Source organism: Nelusetta ayraudi, unplaced genomic scaffold, assembly GCF_046127955.1.
Source record: "Nelusetta ayraudi isolate G7.1 ecotype Tasmania unplaced genomic scaffold, CSIRO-AGI_Nayr_v1 ptg000002l, whole genome shotgun sequence".
NCBI classification, from domain to species: Eukaryota; Metazoa; Chordata; class Actinopteri; order Tetraodontiformes; family Monacanthidae; genus Nelusetta; species Nelusetta ayraudi.
The window spans coordinates 11629574-11651585 of record NW_027466052.1 but is presented as its reverse complement, the minus strand read 5'-3'; the positions used below and the strand labels follow the sequence as shown (position 1 = coordinate 11651585).

General features: G+C 44.0%; 1 protein-coding gene across 2 annotated transcripts; it reads right to left on the bottom strand.

The window, feature by feature from the left end:
* Window positions 1–1066: 1066 nt before the first annotated feature.
* Window positions 1067–21075, bottom strand: tspan15 (tetraspanin 15). Of its 2 annotated transcripts, XM_076024125.1 has the most exons (9): window positions 20929–21075; window positions 20588–20784; window positions 16149–16334; window positions 15352–15426; window positions 13570–13665; window positions 5951–6067; window positions 3585–3635; window positions 3172–3288; window positions 1067–1533 (listed from the first exon to the last, which is right to left on the bottom strand). In XM_076024125.1, exons 2-9 carry the CDS (start codon window positions 20675–20677, stop codon window positions 1366–1368), a joined length of 900 nt encoding a protein of 299 aa, XP_075880240.1. In that variant the 5' UTR covers window positions 20678–20784; window positions 20929–21075; the 3' UTR covers window positions 1067–1365. The 2 variants fall into 2 exon arrangements, with proteins under 2 accessions (XP_075880240.1, XP_075880233.1); XM_076024118.1 differs by having other exon boundaries at window positions 20588–21007.
* Between the last annotated feature and the right edge of the window lie 937 nt (window positions 21076–22012).

The window sequence follows — 22012 nt, the reverse complement described above, 5'->3', positions numbered from 1 at the left end:
TTCTTTGCCACGCGCCCCCCCCCCCCACCCTCTCCCTTGCACCACTCTACACAGCGACCACACTTTCCTTCGCACATTTGCATACGCTTGCATGAAAGATTCAGACACTGCAAGTAACTCAGGGTCATGCCGGCCCTCAGGGGGATGGAGGGCGTGGGGGTGGGAATCATAATGCAGCGTGATGTTTTGTCAGCCATCACTTATTTAGCAGCCCCCCCAGCGTGGCAAATAAGACGCTGACGGGAGGCTTCCACTCAAAAGAGGAAACAAACAATTCAACAAATGGCAGCAAATCACTTTATTAGGCACTCTCGAAAAAGGAAAAACAACTTGCCTTCACGGCTGTTTCAGTGCAAGGTGAAAGACAGAGTCAAGGACAGACAGGTGTATTAAAAATGAGGCTACCCGCATAACGAACGTACAAACTCAGGTGTGTAAAGCAGACAAATGGAACAATGGGGAGGAAATCAAGAAGAAGAAGAAGAAGAAGAAGAAGAAGTCCAACCGCAAACAAATCAATCAACTTAACAATATATAAAATAAAGCACATTTTAACGGCTAAACCAATTTTTGCTGCTTTAATCTCAGAACTGCCGTTGCGAAGCTGCCCTCTGTGACATCACAAAGGGCAGTTTACTCCACGTTTTTTTCACACCCGCTTTCTGCAAAGCGGCGCTAGTCAGACTGGAGGCAGCTATTATTGGATAAAGGGCCTTTTGTATAATGAGCACTTGTGAATAGGAGAGGCTGCGACTGCATGTTGTGCATTGATTCTCCTCCAAGCAGATCCAGAGAGAATCTTTCAAACCTCTGCACAACAATACGGCAAATCACCCCAAGATGACAGAAATAGAAGCTCCACTCTGGTTCTTGTCATTTCATGGGCACAGTGGGGACTGAATGGTGGGACAAGCTTCATCAATTCAGGAAAGCGCCGCTTTAATTGGCAGCACACGGGGAGAGGAAAAAATAAAGCCAAGGGGAGGATGTCAGAATTAAAAGCAAGAGCAAGAAATTTGGTGCTGCAGATTTGAAACCAGGTTTCTCTCATTTTATTCTATGATGTTTTCTTTTTATTTATTTTAGTTTTTCCCTGAGATTCTCCGTCAGCTCTGTTTAAAACACTGTATTTCCACCATGGGAATTCAAACACAGTACGTCAGCGCTTGGATATTACAGCTCCTGACAAGCTGGTTGCTTCCTTCCAGTTAAAAATCAAAACGTCTCTTCTTGAGCAGGCAATAAAAGCCGCGGTCGGTCGGTCGGTCGGTCAGTCGGTCAGTCGGTCAGGCCTCGCACAGCGGCAGCTCCAGCCGTCCGCGCTGGTTTCCCGCTCCGTCCACTTCTCGCAGCGCCGCGGCTTCATCAGTCGATGTCTGGCATGCACTTGAACCACTTGGCCACTTTGCCGTGCGGCTTGGTCGCTCTCTGCGGGCTGCTGGAGGTCAGCAGCCCGTCCATGTAGTGGCCGTACTCGCTGATGGCGTCCTCCACGCGAGTGATGTACAGCCAGCTGACTATCACGCCAAAGAACTGGAGCCGGGCGGGACACCGAGAGAGAGAGAGAGAGAGAGAGGGAGAGAGAGAGAGAGAGAGAGATTCATACACGAGGGCAACAAGCCAGGATTCACTCATCAGTGGAAGTGTTCAGCTGAAATTGAAATGTCAGCCAGTTTCCGCTCTCCATTGTGCCAGTAAAGTCCTTTGCAGACACCTTTTTCTAATTTGGTTTAACTGCTGTGGTGTTAACAAGCGGGAGAATCCAACCCCAGTGTTTATCTATTATGGACCCAGTGCCAGCAAGTGCCAAGGTACACTACCAGTCAACACACCTTGTCATGCAGTTTTATTTTCTTTCTACACTGCAGATAGATACTGAAGACATTGAATATATGAGCAAGATATATGGTATGTAACTAAGCAGCAAAGAAAAGCAACTTAAATAACTCTAAATAATGACAGGTGAAGAATTGAAATATAAAACCTGTTTGAGTTATTTTACACTTTTATTGTTTCCTACATAATTCCATGTGTGTTCATACGTACAGTAGTTGTGATGCCTTCAGAGAGAAACTGCAATGTCAATAGTCATGAGAATGAAAGAAAAGACATTAAATTCATAGGCTGTGCCCAATCTTAAGTTCTTGTTGCATGCAAACTAGCATGTCAACACGTAAAGTTTAATGCCATACAAGTCTATGGGGTCAAAGGTCAACTTTGTCCTAGAGACATGGGGCCACTTGCAGGTTCATCGGGATCCCTCAAGACACAGCCACGTCAAATTTGGGGCTTCTAGCATGAAAAATGTTCTTCCTCCAAGGTGGGGCGTGACAGAGAAAGTTTGAGAACCACTGACGTAAACTAATGTTCAGTACTGACCACAGGCCTCCACTGTGTTGGCGCTGGGTGGGACTCTCTCCCCCTGTGAACCGCCGCGGCCTCCATTAGCACGGCCACGGACAGAAAATGGCCGAGTGGTCCGATTTTATTTGAGCGATTCCTTGAAATCTGTATGCGACGCATCAGACGCAGCGCAGCCTTCATTACAGTCAGTCTGCAGCTCATTGCACAGCTCTAACTGGATCACATCCGCAGCAGTTTCCCCAAAAGAACAGTGCACGGAGTTAAATGGATGATACAGACATTTAGAAAATTGAACCCGACCAACCTGCAAAATGATCACGCCTAAACTTAATGAGCGCCGGGCCTGGATGCAACTGAGAGGAAGCAATTTGTGGGTCTCTCCTGCCAAACGGCTGCACTTGGCTGTCCAAATGCCAGAAATTTGAATGTGTGTTTTTTGGATTTTCACCGGCAGCCAAAAATTACAGACACCCTTGATAACTTCCTGTCGGCCTTTAACAAGCAAAGGGTGATTAAAGTGGTGAAAATCCAACGTGAAATATATTCAAACAAGAAAACCTGTGGAGGACGGGCAGACAAAACAGGGCTGAGTTGGAAGAGAGAGATTAAACCCTTTGATTACGAGAGGTTTGAATTGTGGGCGTAGTCAGAGGGGGTTTAACCAGTGGAAACAATGTGGAGTTGTTATTTCTTCACATTCAAGTTGGCTGAAGACGTGGATAAACTTTGGCTTAAAACCGCGTGTGTGTGTGTGTGTGTGTGTGTGTGTGTGTGTGTGTGTGTGTGTGTGTGTGTGTGTGTTGGTACCTGAGGCAGCAGGATCCCCAACAGCAGCCCTGCCATGATCTTATAGTTGTCCAGCAGCCAGAGGAAGATGGCATCGGTGCAGCCTCTGATGTGGATCTTATCCAGCAGCTGCAAACGCTGCCAGCAGAAAGTTGCTTGTTAGCGTTCATTTCTTTTTTACGGTTGGTTGGTTTTTGGTTAAACGTGAAACACTCAAACTACTATTCTAGTAATATAAGGTACATTGACATGATCCCCCCCCCCATCAAGCTCGTTTAGCTCCACTGGAAGTGACCACTGTGTTTAAGACCCCCCCCCCCCCATCCACGCAGTCCCTTTTTAAATCTTCTTAAATTTCCGTGTGGGGAATCCACACAAGTTTCATTTCTGCTTTCGAGCCGCTTTTGAACCAAGGAAGAAAGCCGAGCTCCTACCTCCTGCGTTAAAGCCTTGTATCCACACAGAGTGTTGGCCACCTCGTTGGGCTGCAGCGGAGAGACAGAGAGTCCGTTATGGCAAACAACAGCTTTCCCCATTAAAACAGTGTTTTCAGGCAAGGTTTCCTGTTGCGGCAGCCGATTGGCTGAACTCTGTAAGGATCATCGATCTCACCGCCTTGTCTCGCTCTCGTGTTTTACATTTAGACATTGGGATGAATTTTTTTTATGGTCGGAAATTTTAAAATGTAACATTTCACATCTGACAATCACAATCGCACGATTCAGATACTTTTCACGATCAAATCTAAGCAAGTGGACAGGGTATCGAGCATAAAAGCATTACGTAACCATACAAAAACTTCTACTACAAGTGACAACAACAAGACTAAAAAAGTAAGACAAATATAAATACCAATATAAAATTGCTGAAAATATTTGAGAGAACCACCAAACAAACTGAGTGTGTTACTAATTCACATTAAGGCAGGAACAATCCATCATCTGTGTGACGGCACCATGGAGGAGCAAGTTAGTTTCAGAGTAAAAACCTGCTGCTGAAATTCTCCATTTTTTTGGTTCAATAAACATTTGAATTTGTTGCCCAAGGTCTGCGTCAAAGACCCCGGCTGTCCATCACGTAGCTAAAGACATGTTGTGCTCGAGCGTCTTGAGATCGACTCAGTAAGCAGCTGATTAGCAGAAGCTATTGATTATCTACAGACGGACCTCCGTCCAGCTTGTCCATCAGACGGCTCTGCGTTTCAACCATGTTCTCCTTTTCGCACGCTGAGGACCCTCCGCTGACCGGCGTGACGCTGCGGCAGCCTGCGCTACCTGCTACACATCAAAATTTCATAGCTGCAGCGGCGCGACCACCTGCGGTTCTCCCGGCTTCTCCTCACCCACACAAAGAGATGACACACTGCTGGGGCACACGGAGGCCATCCTTTCCATTACGCTCCTTCTTTCACTGCGAAGCGGCGGCAAGCGGCGGCGAGCGGAGCGCCGATATTCAGTGGGGCTGTGCATTGTGTCTGAGCTTTGTGTGTGAAGCTGTAAGCAAATCGACTGGTGAGAGGTCCGTTAAAAACATGAAAAATAAGAATGTCTTCCACACGGGCCGCCAGCCGAGGAGGTCATTGTGAGGAGCCGGCTGTGAGGAATTCCAATGTGAAAATACACCCTGCAGAAAAATGATGGTACCATACAGGCCGTATAAAGAAGTCAAGGTAAAGAATCGGTGCAGTCGGGGCAACTTCATCACAGGGTTCCCAGTCTGAATACAAACATCTTGTTTCGTCTCCATCTTTCTTCTTTGTGTGCGTGTGAGTGTGGGGGTATTATAATGATCAACATCATAAAACACATTTTAAACATAACTCCCCACAATTATAGCTATTACTATAATGACATGCAAACTGAGCTGAGTGTTCCGTGCCCTCACACTCATTATAAAAACGCACATAGCTGGGCGATTCTGCCCAGGTAGCCACACTGAAGACAAATATATATGTATGTGTATATATATATATATATATATATATATATGTATATGTATATGTATATGTGTGTGTGTGTGTATATGTATATACATATATATATATATGAAAACCATATCAATGCAAAGGCTTTTTTCCCCCCTTTCCTTTCCTTTCCTTTCAGGTTGTGTTTTGCAGGCAGAGATCCAGCTGAGTGCTAACAGAGCTAAGCCAAGCCATGGGATTTTCTTTTTTTTTTTGTGTGCGTTGTCCACTTCCCATGCGAGTCCAGTATTCACAGTATTCACAGCATGAACAATGAAAGTCCACCCGCCGAGTCCCCACGCTGAGCGACATTATTTTCATTCAGGCACTGGATTTCCGGCGACGGTGGTTCAATAATGAGAGGCAAGTGTGGCCTCTGTGTTTGTAGAGGCAAAAAATAAATGTCACCATTAAAAAAAAAGAAGCCGCCTTGACGAGTACTTTAAGTGCACCGTGGCGGAACAAGCAGCACCCGAGTGCGTCATAGAGATAAATTCCCTCCGGCTTTGAGATTAAAGGCAGAGCTGCCTGAAAACGAAATTGCCGGACGGTCGCCATTACCTGGGAAACAGCTCATTTGATTTGTGAGCTTTCCGCAAAACTAATGAATAGCTTCGGGAGATTAATTGGCTAATTCAATTCTTGGCACTCGGCAAGTGTTAATCTCGGCCGACAAATTGTGTTACTGTTCCGACGGTGGCACTTGATTTGAAGCTGTAATTGGCCGGGAGCTGAATCAAAATCAAAATCAGCCAAAGTCCCAGTTACTGATGGGGACGAGGAGGAGGAGGAAGAAGAGGAGGAGGAGGAGGAGGAGCCGGCGCTGGTGGGACTTACCTTGGTGGTAACGCAGCAGGTGTAAGGGACGCCGCACGCCAACGGGCCGCTTGAGGAGCAGTTGTGGTACATGTTGACTGACCAGTCGGTGTACTCTTGGCCTCCACAGCACTTAAACTGCCAGAGTGAGAGCACAATGTCAGATTAGAGACGCTGTAATGAGGGGGCTCGACCTGCACACCGGCATTTTCATTTTGTGAATATGCCGCGACTAAAATTTGCTTCAAAAAGTGAAAAAGTCCAGGGGGAAGTTGTGGCAAAAATGAAATTGGTTTTTGCATGTAATTATGAGTCTGATTTATGTTTGTACGTTTTCCTACTTTGTCAAATGTCAGACATCGAAAAAGACGCTGGGAAAAATATATATGGAATACAACACTTCATACATAATGAGGGAAAAAAGGCAAAAGGTGAGCATAATAGACACTGCCAGTCAGGAGTTTGGACACACCTGTTTCTTCTTTATCTTTACTACTTTCTACACTGTAGATACAAACTGAAGACATCATATATATGACCAAGATATGTGGATTAATGTGGCAAAAGAAAAAGAAATGTGTTATGGATATTTTATATATCAAACTAAAATAAAAAAAACTTCTTTGAGTTATTTCACACTTTTTTTGTTTAATACGTATTCCATGTGTGTTCATTCATAGTGTTGACGCCTTGAGTGACAATCTACAATGGAAATAGTCATGAAAACGAAAAATCAGAGGTATGTGTCCAAACATTTGATTGGTAGCGTGTACACGATGGCCGTTCTCAACTCCAAATAGGTACAACAATCAAACCTTTCACATGTCAACTGTTTGAAAGAAAACTTTAAATCAAGTTAAAAAAAAAAAAAAAAAAAAGGACTCTCCACACATCACGATCAACCCCTGAATGCAACGCTCCATAGCTGCTAACTTTTATTTGGCCTTTATTTCACTTTTTTTTACTGACAACCTCCGAAAGAAAAGAAAAATATGCCTCCTATGCAGCAAAAATGAAGTTTTGTTCTGCCACCTTTGTTCAGCGACAGAAAGGAATTTAATTATTGGCTTCGGCTTAAAGCCTTTGAGCTGCATCGACTCAACAAACAACCTCCTGGGTTCCGAGCGTTCCATCCTCCTGCCATGGCAAACCATTTTCCTTATCATTTCATTGGCGAGATAGTAAACGCACTGCTATTTCAGCTGAGTGTTCAGGACAACAACTCACTTGTATGTGAAACTGAAAACGGACAACGAAAAGAGCCGCACCCCGTCAAGGACAGACTTCAGGAGCGGATGAGAAGAACGCTCGTCGTAGCGAGGGGAATATTAATAAATATGTATGACCGTGAGTCAGTCCAAGTCGAGGCGGCGCGACCAGCAAGTCAGGCAGCGAGTCACCATTATCCCCACTGTAACATTCTTTCCAAAAAACAATCTGTTCAGTTTTGAAAACTTTATAGAATTTTCAAAATTGCCAGCGTGATTCACAAGGTGTCACATGGTCTAGCACCACCACCACTAAAAGATTTTATTCATTTGAGATCCAATATTTCCACAACTTGAAAAACACGAGCCACCTCTATAGAGGCGACTGTGCGGTGGCTTTCAGGCGGAGCGCCATAGGTCAACACGTAATGTCGTACGAAGGTAGCGAGCTCTGGATTAGCCTCCACCCTCAGCCAGAGAATCTTCCAGCTTTGAAACATTAGAGAGACTCCTAAAGGTGAGCGTTAGGAACAAGCAGGTCTGCGACCATGCGGAAACATTTCTATATACCCGAGCACCTGCCGAGGGACTCCAGATGGAAATTAGCCGATATACTGACACATTTACGTGTGACGTTCATTAATATGTACCGTACGGTTTAATTGAATTAAAATTGAAACTGAAATTGAAATTAAATTGAGTGCCCATTATTTTCACGAGCAGGCTGCAGAGGTTACAGAGTGACAAACCAATTATGGTGCGAGTCGCACGTCGCACTGCAAAGGCGCGAGGGCACAAACAGGAAAATGAGCCGTCGCTCCAGCAGGTGCAGCTGTAGCAACAGAGTCCCGTCGTAGAGGAAAACTTTCCAGGATATTGGAATCAGTTCCAGGCTGCAGTTTGATAGCTGTTTTTATTTTATTTTTTTCTTAAATTATCCCTTCCTCCAAGGCACATTTGCTGGAAGACTGGCTCAGTGACCGGCTGTCTGGCCAACTGGCCAACTGGAAGCGCGTGGACTGCAACCCATCCAACATGTGCTCCCCGCTGTCATTTCTAAATGGCAGCCGTGAAGCGGCGAGGCACCGGATCGTTCTTCCACAATTAGAAGGTGACATTTGCAGAGGGGGGGTGGGGGGACAAATCATTGGAATTGCATTAATAATACAACACGGCAAAAAGACAGTTAACCCTTGTCCTCCGATCGCCTGCAACGCACGACGAACGCTGCCATTAGTCCTCCTTGACTTGGACTCAACAGCCTCTGCCTGTTTCTAATGCAAATTTAACGTTTGCATTACATCTCAAAACTTTTATCCATTGGAGCCATTCGATCTGCAGGTTTTTGCATAATATGATAGGAAAGAGCTTTTATGCAAACAAACTTTGCCATGATGAAAGCTAAACCACGACTTACAGACGTGACTCGACGTTCAGAATTTATCCAAACAGCGGTTTGGTTGCTGCAACTATTCCGACAGGTTTTCTCATCACAGTCTGAGTTCACTTTTTTGGTTCATCTCTTCCATTTGTTTTAGAAAATAAACAACAACATAAATGAAGCACCCCAGCACTCGAAAGCAATAATTAAGCCGAGCACTGGAACAAGATAGAGGAAGCATTTCAGGCCACTGCACATTCTGGTGGATAAAATAAGCGTCTACAGCCAAAAATGCAATTTAAATTTTTTTTTCCCCTGCTGGCTCCCATCAGGGAATTTTCTGACGGACAGCATCATTAGCGTAATGTGCGCTTGCTTCCCCCGATTACTGCAGTGATGTCTAGAAGTTAGCAGGACTACAAAATATGAGACATTTTTCTGCACTTGGCGAGGCTAATTTCCACACAGGCTAATTACTGGAATGGGACTTGAGTAACATTCCAGCAGTATAATCAGTACCAGAATTGAATACTTAAAAAAAAAAAAAAAAAAAAAAAAAACGCTTCAAACGTAGAAAGAAAATGAAATGATCATTTCCAAAATGTCAATATCAGTGATATGTGCACCACTGAGATAATTTAAGCTGAGAAAATTGGGATCAATACAGAACTAAAAAAGAAATGCAAAGTTAAAAACTCAAAAAGAAAATATCATTTGCCATAGCACTCAACAATTTAGTACGGCTCCTTCAAAAAAAAAAAAGTGTTGCAACACAAACTTTAGGATTAACCGTGTCACAGAAAGAGGGAAATAATTTGTCATTTCTATAGGAACAGTCTGCAATTTCCTGTCGCAGACGGTCTAATAAAGTTTAAATGTCATTCTTTCATCGTCTGAAAAGCCCTCAAGACCGGTCAACCCCGACAGCGAGCAGTGAACTTTCACAACATCCAATTTAAAAAGAAAAAAAAAAAGAACAGAGTGTACAAATAGATCAGTGATACTTTGAAAATACTGAGACAACTCCTATTTCAAATACATACAGTGCACACACACACACACACACACACACACACACACACACACACACACACACACACACACACACACACACACACACACACACACACACACACACACACACACGCTATATGTACTGTACATGAACTCCACTTGGCAGTGACGTGCCAGATGGTAGATGACAGATTGGAGCCAGTCAGGTTCTTCCAGCTCGCTAACTGATTAGAACACACACACTGCAGATGAAACTGATCAATCAGGGGGCGACTTTTTCTGTCAATAGCGATCTGGGGAAGTGACCGATCTGTTCTGCAGCGCGACTTTGACGCACTGATCGGAAGGCTTGGTCTATTGCCTGCTGATCTTTTCTTTACAGTCGTTGGTTGACGAGGTGGCACCTCCCTCCCTCCCGGAGCCGACAGGAGGGGTCTAAAGCAGCGGCCGCCATACATCGGTGCACAAGACCATGTACCCGTGAACGTTTGCCGTCGAGCTCTGAAGCTGTGAGGCTCTGCAGCTCCGAGGCTGTGTGTTCTGCTGGGTGACCGCTGCCACCAACAGCTGTCGCAATGAATCCAATATGAGCTCATCAGCATGCACGGTCCCTTAACGACAAGTGGCAATAAGAAACGTAATTAGCGCCAGCTCCAAAAAACTGAACAGCTTCCTTGTTTACACTTATGCGAGACAGGCTGATATAAATCACATCATTTTGATACGGCGCCCTGCACAAACACAATGCCGACTGCAGAACCGAGTCGGCTCTGATGAAAAATCTCCCTGAAATACCGGAGCCGCAGACCGTTGATGGACGCGTTGAATCCGTTTCCTCCGATGCAGGAAATGAAACAAACAAACAAAAAGACACGTCTGTCATTGACAGGGGGTTGTTGTCTTTTGTTTTTTGATGAGCCGTGCAATTTAATTTTTGCAGATGTCAAGGCTCACTGTCACGTGTCTGACTGTTTGGTGGGGTAAATACATGCAGAGAAAAGTTGTTTTTAAAAGACAACCATTCAATTGTGTTGTGGCTCCACAAACTCTCCCTGTGTTAATTAATGTCTGATACCCAGTTTCACACCTGCAAGGTTTCAAAAAAAACTTTGGCACACTCGGAAAACCGCAACACAAAGTGTTGACGATTGTCAGATTGGCGATTCAGGAGAGGGTCACAGCCTCAGGTTGGCATTTGTGTTCTGACAAATTGGACACTTCAAAGATGACAGGCGCTGACGCTGTGACAGTGATGGACGGTGTGAAAAAACTGCACATTTAATAACTTTTCTGGGGAAGATTTTTACTGCATCGGAATGATAAAGGAAAGCTTATAAACGCATTTTAAACCTTTATGAGATGACATGCAAGCTTATAAATTGTACTGTCTAAAGTCTCCCTCTATTATTTAGAAAATGGAAAACAATTATAATTTTTGAAAAAAAGTTATAATTAAAAAAAAAAAGGATGATTCTCTAATAACATACTTTAAATGAGAAGGTGTGAGCTTTCCATAAAAATTCCCTTTCACTTCATTTTTAGGGAAGTCAGGTTAACAAACCAAAGCAGTGCCTCCAATGGGTTCCCCATGGGTTTCTTATATTTGGATTCAGGACAGTGGGGGTCAGTGAGCTCTTATGACTGAGTGTGGATTTAAAGGTTATTTCACTGCATGTCCGCCCAAAACAAAGTGGTGCAGGCCCATTCTCAGCGCCCTCTGGACTGCCAGATGAGAGGGCAGTTCTGGAAATGAATCCAAAACAGTAGTTGGACACTGGTGGCCACAGTTGACTAATTCTGATAATATGAACAACATAAAATCTCTTGTATATCTTGTATCTGTTGGAATTACAGAAGGCCAATGGAGATGTGAATACAGTGTCTCTATGTGGCCAAGCTGTGTTGTCACATTACATCCGTCATGTCTCACTAACATGTTTCTCACCACTCACGGTGTAAACAAACAAGTGCAATACATACATATATACATATATATATGTATATATATAAAAAGCTGCCTCCCACTCAGAGAATCTGCTTGGTGCGAGGCTGGCAACGTGCAGCTCGATAAGGTTACTCAGATATGATGATGACCTCAAAGATAAAAGAATGGCACCTCATCTAGTCAGGGTGTCTTAGAATAATCTGCTGACCTCTCTGTGTATAAGATTAAGAAAAAGGAGTACAGTATGAAGACGTCAGCGCTGTGAAAGACTAGATCACAGCGGATGTGGTCCAGACAGAAGGATAAACACTTGAAAGCTGTTGACAAAAACTTCTTTCCCAAGTGGACGTAAATAAAACATCTGTACAATATAGGCTGGGGAATGAGGAAGTGAAACTAGGCTCAGGGCTTTGTACTGTTGAGAAGACGGAGAGAAAATGGGTTCACCCGCGAGGTTATGCAGATTTGATGAGGCTGTCAAGAAAGAAAGAAAATGACAGATGGTTTCGTCACAGGCTTAGAATAAGCCCCTGACTCTTCACCTGTGGGATCCTCTGGAAAAGGAGAAGCCATGTTCAACAGAAAATGTGTTTTTCCTTTTTCTTCACAGTACTACCTACATGTGGATTCTATTCAGACAGAAAGGCTCAATTTTTCTGTTTTTATTTGGAATTAAGGGGATAATTGCGTGTTCAGTTACGAAAAACAGAGAAGAGCCCCTCCTCCAAGTGAATGCAAAGACCCCTCTGTATGGTAGGGAATGAATGAATGATGAAATGAAGCCATGTTTATGGTTCTACAGGGGGAGGACTACAGAGAAACTGAGGTTCACAGACTGAGTGGCCACGGTAACTCTCTTTCTGAAACGGCTCGGTCTTAACCCTCCATGTCAGGATTGAGTTAACTGCCAAGCCCGGGTTTCCCTCAACGAGGGTAAACGAGCTCAACTCCTGCTCTCTCACAAAGACTCCTGCTGAGGTTTGCTGAGCTCAGCTCTGTTCTATATCTTCCCTAAAAGACGCAGGGCGAACACTGAGATGTAAAATGATTAGTTAAAACAAGTTATTTGGCTTTGCTGGGCATCCCTCGGCTCCACGCGCTTCCTACAGGATGCTCAGTTGAAATCTGTAAACTTGACGACTCAACACCGAGACTTCGAGCACGAGGCGAGCGACACGCAGCGACCGAATCACGTTGTTCCTCTGACATCAGCGGCTGTCAAGCCAGCACGGGTTTGTTCTTGATCAGTTTAGAGAAGTGTGTGGTCTGTCTATTACTGGCGTCATTGTTCCTCACAGACAAATCACAGGCCCCCGCTTTTCTCTGTTTGTGGAGACGAACAAAACAGAAGCGTTCAACCAGGAGAAGTCTCGACTGTGGAAGAAGCCCCATGATGCTGTTGCTGCAGAAGTAGCAATCAACTAACTATTCCTGGCAATATACACAGAAGTGACACAGACACCCCCCCCTCTACCATGTAATCAGCCAAGACAAGTGCACCTATGTACTCAACACGAAACATGCAAAACAAGTATAGGCTTGAAAGTACACACTAAGGGAATACTGCCCAGGTTCATGATGAAAGAAAACACAGGATATTTTGATACATGTTTACTGTCTAACTAATTCCAGCCATTCCAAACGTGCTGTGGGATTTCAAACCCCTGCGTGGTGGATAGCTGATGGAAGTCCTTGTCACTTGTGCGTTAATCGTGAAGGGCAGCCTGAAAACCGGCTCACGGTCTCTTCACGCCTGTTCATCAGTGGAGTTTGTTGTTGGCTGGCCCCTAATTTCAATGTGTGATCAGTGTTCTGTCAGCGCACACAGCCTCCCCCAAGTGCTTGATGAAAGTTTGTAATGAGATCTGCAGCTTTGGGGCCGATTCTGGCAGAGTGATGCATTCTGGGAGCAGGTGCACCCTGACAAGGACCCCCTTCTCTTTATTGTGGGCACCACTTGCAGCGATTATGTAGGTTGAGCAGCAGCGTTATTATTCTGCCTTGCACCAATAAAAAAAAAAACAAAAAAAAAAACAGATTGCTGTGCTCTGCGTTGCACTTTATTAATCTCTGAAAGAAAACTCCACTTTACCTTATTCTGCACAAAGTCCATGATGTTTTTAAAGTCCAAATCATCGTAGTAGTTCACAATGCCTTTTCGGATATTTTTATTCAGAAGCTCCTGTGCCTGAGAAAGAAAGAAGTGGAACAAAGGTGTCAGCTGTGCTAATCCACGAGGCGGCTCACCTGCCGGCAGAACATTTTGTCACGCGGGCAGCCATTGAGAGGAGCTGCTCTGACTCGTCAAGGTGACCGATCCACTGGACTGGAAGCGGAAAACATGACAGCTCACATCTGTGAGTCCAGTCTGTCACACTCTGCAGTTTGGTCGAGCTGGGTTGAGATTTCAGTCAGGGAATGCAAAGACAGAAATCGCAAAGGAATTCTCAGTCATGTTTTCAATGCCACGTCAGTTTACTCCAATCCAGCTGTATGTTTCATTGGAATTTCACGAATTGTGATCATTTTTCCAGTCCATTCTACTGCTCTCTCGTAAATCTCACAGAGGATTACTAAAATTTTCCCACCTCTCGTAACCATTTTAGATATTCTCAGTGAATCTATAGAAAAGAATAAAGGGTGTGTTTAAACTCCACTGTGATGAGAGGATTTCCAGTGACTCTGATGAAACATTTCAGTTGTTCGAATAATACATCAGAGGGCCACTGAAGAACTCATCGAAAACCCAACGTGGTGTCTTTAACAACCAGTATCCATGGAGATGGGACCTTGGTAGGAAGATTCCATCTGCACAAGAATCTGATGATACATGTGGGAAACCAAAAAAACTCATTAGAATGAGCAGATTTCCTTCTGCACATCTGTGTAACCCGGGTGTAAATGAGAGGATTAAAGCCAGTAATGCTCGCTGCTAACCTTTCACATCAATGGACAGTGAAATATATGCAGTATAATCATAATACGTTGTATGACGTGTGATGTTAAATGGTCAAGACAGACGTGTAGAGGTGGATTGAAGTGGTTATCAACCAGTTTGGATGCAATAATGAAAATAAAAGTGAGGAAGGTTTGTCTGGTTAAAACAACATTAAATTTCTTAAGTATTATCCAGTCGAGTTATTAGCAGGGTAGAGAAAGAAACACCCTGATACACCTCCAACTCTTTTACAATAAAATTCCTAACCCTGTTGGTGATAATAATAATAATAATAATAATAATAATAATAATAATAATAATAATAATAATAATAATAATAATAATGATGATAGTAAACTGTTTATAGATATAATGCTCTTCCTCTGAATTGCTTTCATTCATGCATTCCTTTCATGCTCGCCTGAAATTGCAGGTTATTGGCTACTGACTATTGAATCCGCCAAAATCTAATGCATCCCCCCGTGAGTCCAGGGGAACATTTGCGCTAAATTGGAAGCAGTTTCCCCCAAGTCTTGCATTCTGAGCGTGCCGTGTTTGGGTGAACGGAGAAATGACCAGAAAACATAATGTCGCCCTTTCTGTTGACAAGGAGCATTTAGTATTCGAGTCGTACGACCTGCAGAGATATTGTGGCTGCGGCAAATTAGTGTTTTTTGGGATGGAAGCGCTGAGTCTCGTCACCACTGCATGACAATTAGAGATCATGTTGCGTTAGTGGGTGCTGCGGCATTATTGGATTTTATCACAGAGGAAATTTAAATAAACAGCAGACAGCAAGCCACATGAGGCAGAACGAAAAAAAGAGGTGACTGGCTGAGAGTAGAGGGTTAAAATGGAAAAGAAGAGAGAAAGCAAAGACCCCAGGAAGTCTGTGTTGTTGCACTTCTTTCCCCAGCATGTGTTTTGCCACCTCACCTGGTCGTGAAACAACAGTGCTATTATTCCACCGAGGAGCTCCAACAGCAGGCACACTGTCAAGGTGTACATGAACTGTGGCCAACAGAGAAAAAGGTCATATCAGTTTTCACACAATCACAATTTCTTGCAGCCACAGCCTGTCAACATGCACAAGTCTCGGCATGTCCAGCGGGTTTGTTTAAATGGTGCGAAGGAACACAGGCTGACAAGTCATGACTTCGCGGTGGTGGTTCGTCAGGCTGAGGTGGGAAAACCCATAATGCTACAGAAGTCAAAAGTTTCACATATGTAGTTATACAAGGGGTGGTTCAAGTGAGACGGAGAACATTAAAACAGGCAAAATCAATCAGAAACATACAGCAAAACTTGATTCAGGAAAGATATTTTAATGAAATGTCACTGATTTTAATAGCCCCTATATTAATGGAAACACTGCACATGCTTGACATTCACTGTATACAACAATATCACTGATTAAAAGGCACACATGCTCCTTATGACAGGACACCTATGTATTTACAACTGTTTAGTAGCTCCTTGAATGTTGTTGCATTTTATGATGAATTTTATGTAAGGCACCTTACTGGAGAGGCCCTCAAATGTTGATATATTTGCAGGTGCACAATGAGCCTTTCTGATTTTAAATGAACCATTAGTCGTAACGACAGTAGGCAGAAATGTGTCATAAAAAAATAATAAGACTGAAAACACTCCGAGAGATACGCCGAGTATCCTCGGAGCCCCTGTGTGTATTTAAAAAGTCCTTAAAACTTGGCTCTCAGCCCACAACTCACCACCTTCAGCAGAGTCAGATTATCCCTGAGTGAAGCCAAGACTCCGATGAATGAAACTATAAACATGACGACTCCCAGGACGATGAGGATTACAGCCGGGGCCAAAAACACTCCCTCCAGTGTCTTGTAGCGTTGCCTCTCCACCTCGGCATAGATGCCAATGGCCAAAATGAAGCCACCTATTAACTGCAAACAATGAGAAACAGAGACAACAGTTGGGTTAATTAATGGCATGCAAGTCTATGGGGTCAAACGTCAACTTTGTCCTAGAGACATGGGGCCACTTGCAGGTTCATCGGGATCCCTCAAGACACAGCCACGGCAAATTTGGGGCTTCTAGCCCATGAGGAACCCCAAAACCCTAATTCCAGCAGTAACCCTAACCCTAACCCGAATTCCAGCCTTATCGCTAACCCTAATGCCATGTAAGTCTATGGGGTCAAAGGTCAACTTTGTCCTAGAGACTTGGGACCACTTGCAGGTTCATCGGGATCCCTCAAGACACAGCCACGTCAAATTTGGGGGGCTAAAAAAAAATTTTCTTCCTCCAAGGTGGGGCGTGACAGAGAAAGTTTGAGAAGCACTGGGTCAATACACAAATTTAATTGCCGTTACAGTGTCCATGAGACTCAGCAATTGTTGTGCGCACGACATTCAACAGCTAAAACAACACTCACGCAACAATTTATAGCTGGCAAATAACCTCACGTGCACGCGACTGTGAAAGGAAGCAGCACGCAAGTGAAAGGCACCAGGTCGGGAAAACACACTTGAGGTGACAGTGCACCAGCATGGCACCCCACTTGACCTCCCAATACGAAGTTTGGAGCAAATCTCCAACTATTTAACAAGAGTGTTGAAATACATGACTATTCAAATGGTTAATTATCCCTTGAGTGTAAAAAGGAAAAGGCAGACAAGTCAAATAGATGAAGTCAAGCTCTAATGTCCCTGGAAAGTCCGCCTTCCTCTGATCCATCTTCAGACATCCTAAACAGAGACGGACATCGTGTCAGCGACGAGGACGGAAGAAGGAGAAAACCCTGTTTTGACATTTGTAATTGGTCTGCAGAGTTCTGCAGGTCCAAGAAGCTGTTTACAATTCACCGTCATGTCTTTCCCTTACAAGTCCCTGCCTGCTGTGTGTTATGCTGTCTGCCGCCGAGCCGGTGGACCCCCTTCATATCCTCAACCCTCCTGCTAAAAAACACACTTGGGCGCAGGCAGGAAGAAAGGTACTTGAAACGATGAGCAGAGCAGCGCTTAGAGTTCACAGATTTGCAGTCACCTGTTTATCAGTGTGCACTTAGCCGCAGACAGCTGACATGGTGGCAGTATCAGGGCATCACGCCAAAGTTGTTTTATATAACCCATCACAGTCTGGTTAACGGCAACAGTTCATGAGGGTGCTTGATAAATTGCCGTAGCAGGAGGCAGCGTAATACTGAAATCAAGTTAGCAGCAAATATAGCAAAAAAGTTTATTAAATTAAATATATATGTAAAGACACTTAAGAAGAAGAAATGGCCCAAAGAATCAATGCCACAAAAAGTCTCAGTCATTTTCAGAGATGTATGGAGGGGAAAGCCTGAAAAAAAAATCTTTTTTCTGATATAAACTGACCTCAAATCTCTCTAAAAACTGCTACCTGTGATAATACAGTACTCGAGGGAAACAAGACTGACACCACACATTGTATGAATGATTTTTGGATGCTGCTAACTTTAACACGTCCACTTTCACGATAAGAAGAAACTTAAAGTAACAATATAAATAAAATTCATTTCATTTAAAGTCATCGATCTACAATGACTGATCATCACACAGTGGAAGCAGGAAGCTGCTCGTCTTCCTGCAATTTGTTTCTACTGAATTTGTTATTCCGCTCTGTTGTTTAAGCTCAGACGCTGAGTTCCAACACAGAGACATCCGGGCCTGGCATCTGTCCATTCTTAAACTCCTGCTTGTGTGTGTGTGTGTGTGTGTGTGTGTGTGTGTGTGTGTGTATGTGTGTGCGCGCGCGCATGTGCGCGTGTGCATGTGCAGGACTTAGCAGGACTCTTATGTTGTGAAACAGCTGTTTGAATCCCCACAAATTCAGCCCTAACCACAACTGGAAGCCGCATCCAATCCAATCATTCAATTTAGCAGCTGTCAGTGAGAACATTTGCCACTGTCACCGTTTCCTGGAGGATGTGACAACATAACCTAAACTCCCCTCTCCTTGACTGTGTCACGCTGATATAAACCACATTCTTCGGAGACAGCGTGTGTGACAGTGTCTCTTTAACGTGACTAAATCAACAAGCTGTAGGGGTAAAGTAAATACAACCCGCGAATGTTTCACTTCCACTATGAGGGCAGGATTCAGCTGCTATAATAAACTCATTAGAGGCTCCCTGGCTCTCGCCTACTCTCAGCGTGAATGAGCCGTTCAAAAAGTGCCTCAACAAGAAACAAATAAGTGAATTTACTTTGAGAATAACTGTTGTGTTTAATTATACATTTGCCTACATAAATATATGTTCTGCTGCATTTTCTGTGGAAAAGGAGCAGCTGCAGCATTTCACTGCAAAAAAAAAGTGTGTTTTTTCAAGCGGAAGCGGAGAGATTGTCCTGAAGCGTCTCTTTTAAAACAAGCAAAGCAATTTACGGAGGCTTTTTGAAAGAACTTTTGTCCTCATGAGTCAAATCCCGACTGAAAGTCACTGCCTTGAAAGGTCTTGAATTATGAGCACAGGTCATCTTATCATATATATCTCAAAAGGTGTTTGCAATACTCACACAGAGGTTCAAAGTGCCATTTCTTAACACTAATGATGGGACACTTCAAGGGGAAAGAGTCTCCATTAACAAACAGGCTTTACCCTACATAGTCTGGTCTGGGACGACAAGAGAGCTCCTCTGGAGACGCTACACTCCTCTGACCTCTGGACTGCAAACACTTGAGGTTTCCCTCTGGACACATCATGGAAGCGGGCCTGCCTACATTAAGCCACGACCGATATTTGATCAAACATACTACTTCCAACTGGGAAAGATTTTTCACCCCTTACAAGGGCACTGGTTTGCTATGTCTTACTTCCATGTGGAGACGGAGGGTTATTAAAGATACATGTACGTGAGAACGAAAGTGAGATTTAAAACAAATGTGATTGTGATGATTGAGCATTTAATTGACTGTTCACATTTTAACCCAGAGCTATAATGTTAGGGTGACACGGTAAAAACAACGAAGAACAAAACTAAGCTGCTTTCAAGTGTCCACCCCCCCACCATCCCCAGTTATGTACTTTTACACTTGAAGCTTCCAGCTGAAATTGCAGATGTCTCTGTGTTGGAACTCAGCGTCTGAGCTTAAACAACAGAGCGGAATAACAAATTCAGTAGAAACAAATTGCAGGAAGACGAGCAGCTTCCTGCTTCCACTGTGTGATGATCAGTCATTGTAGATCGATGACTTTAAATGAAATGAATTTTATTTATATTGTTACTTTAAGTTTCTTCTTATCGTGAAAGTGGACGTGTTAAAGTTAGCAGCATCCAAAAATCATTCATACAATGTGTGGTGTCAGTCTTGTTTCCCTCGAGTACTGTATTATCACATGTAGCAGTTTTTGGAGTTTTTTTTTTCTTCTTCGAGATATGAGGTCAGTTTATATCAGAAAAAAGATTTTGGCCTTGAATACATTTACAGGATGGCAGCTTCCCAAAATGTGATTTACAGCTATAGATTCAATGGGATATAAATGAAAAAGAAAGAAACATCTGGCTTGTATTGTCGCTTGAGGGAAAAGTGTAGCAACATTCCCGTTTCTTTGGCGTCTTTGAAACGTTTGACTGATTATGTCAGAACACATTTTTGCGACATCCGGAGCCGCACCGCAGCTCAGCCAGCTCGATCATTTAAGTGCAATCAAGCCGGTGAAGACTATAATTTTCTGTCACCGCGCTGACGACCAGTCGTGTATTGACAGGCGAGTCCAGGCGCAGAGCGACACGGAAGGCACGTCAAAGAGAAAGAAAAAGCCGTTTTTGAGTTCTCTCAACACACTGTTCTCAGTCTCAGTGTGTGGTGGGTGTGCAGGTGTAGCAGGTAAAGGTGCACGACGGAGGGTGTGGCCTCGTTCGAGGCAGGAAGCCAGGAAGTCTCGGCTCGCCAACGGTTTGGCGCCTCCACAGGGACACCTGCAGATTCACAGCAACCCCCCGCCCTCCCGCCACAAACTGAAGGACAAAATAAAACAATGGTTCAACGTTTTACCTTTCATGTTTATCGCCGTGACAACACGTCCGCCTCGGTGTTGTCAGGAGCTGAGACGGCGCGTACACAGAGCCGCACATAAACCCGCGTGAAAAACGCCAGGGCGACAAATCAAGCGCTCCTTCTGTTTCTCCCCCCCCTCCCTTTTTGTTGTTTTTTAATGGACGCAACTCACCCAGAATATAATGGCGTAGAAGAAGAGGATGAATTTGAGGAGCACATAGGAGAATCTGTGGCAGTAGCGGACCTCGTCGTTGCCGGACATGGTGCAGCCCGTGTGTGCTGACAGTTGGCTGGCTCGCCTCGCCTCGCCTCGGCGCTGTGCTGGCTGTTGTCGGGATCACCACTTCCGCATTGACAGCTTCACCGCACCTGCGAGCGCACGGACGCCAGATGGATGCACGGCGGTTTTATTTAAAGACAACCATAAATTCCAATCATTGTCATTTTTTCATCTTCCGGACTCGCGTCCTCGTTTGATTAACCAATAGGAACAAATGGCTCTACAATACATACAAGTATCTGTTCAGAGGCTGAAGCGCAGACATTCGGCTTTAATTTAGTGGTTAGGAGGCGGTCCCAGGGGGCGGAGAATACACCTGGAAAAGGGCATTGCCACTACTACGGTGGAGACGTCAGTGGCCTGTCAGTTACTCACAGACATTAAAGTCATATTACAAAAAGAACGTCTCTCTCTCTCTCTCTCTCTCTCTCTCTCTCTCTCTCTCTCTCTCTCTCACACACACACACACACACACACACACACACACACACACATATATTTAAAACTTAATCCCCCCACCCCCACCAACGGGTCCAGGACATGTGAAAATAGAAAAATAGAACATACAAGCTTTTCACAAAACTCATTGTGATTTCTATCTCAACTGTTAACTGTTCACCGTAGATTAACAACTTTATCCTATTTATTTCATTAATCCACAAACAGCCGTGCAAACAGTCCCTTACATACTGGTGCTTCTCTGCCTCTCTGCTCACACCTCTGCCTCTAAACAACAGGCACTGCTACTTAAAGGGAATGTACCGACTCATAACTGATGTCATTTGAAGTATCTGCCTTTATGAAGCACCAATTATCCAATTTTATAGATAAAAAATATATTAAACTATAAAAAAAAAAAAGGTGCAAAGTGGACTCACGATGACAACTCCACAGCAATAATAGGTTCTCCTTTTCTATGACCTTTGGAAGTCATTTATCAAACATCTATCATTACATTGAAAATATGAACCATATACTTTTATAACTGCGCTATATAACATCCTGCTATCGTAAATATTACAATTGCACTTTGCAGCGTAGTACAGGGAGCGAGAACAGTCATAGACAGTAGTCTGTTGCTGTCTCTGGGGTGAATGCTGCAGAGAGCTTGCGGCAAAAGTATCATTGACTTTTGTGTAAGTTCAATAACCAAGGGAGAAGTGCGGCATAATGTTGTGATGAACGTCTTTTTAAAAACTGGTGGGTGACTGTGACAGTGTGGAGAGACAGAGTGACAGACAGGTGGCAGACAGGACTCAGGAATCAATATGTGCCCTGAGGAAGAAAAAAAAAGAAAAAGGATCACTAAATCTGGAC

What these genes read in the sequence shown, in the direction of transcription:
- tspan15 (XM_076024125.1), bottom strand. Translation starts at nt 20,677, where the DNA reads ATGTCCGGCAACGACGAGGTCCGCTACTGCCACAGATTCTCCTATGTG. An exon ending in CACTGTTGTTTCACGACCAG is followed by an intron (nt 13,666 to 15,351) that starts GTGAGGTGGCAA and finishes TTTCTTTCTCAG; the next exon opens with GCACAGGAGCTTCTGAATAA. An exon ending in ACAAGGCTTTAACGCAGGAG is followed by an intron (nt 3,289 to 3,584) that starts GTAGGAGCTCGG and finishes TTCTGCTGGCAG; the next exon opens with CGTTTGCAGCTGCTGGATAA.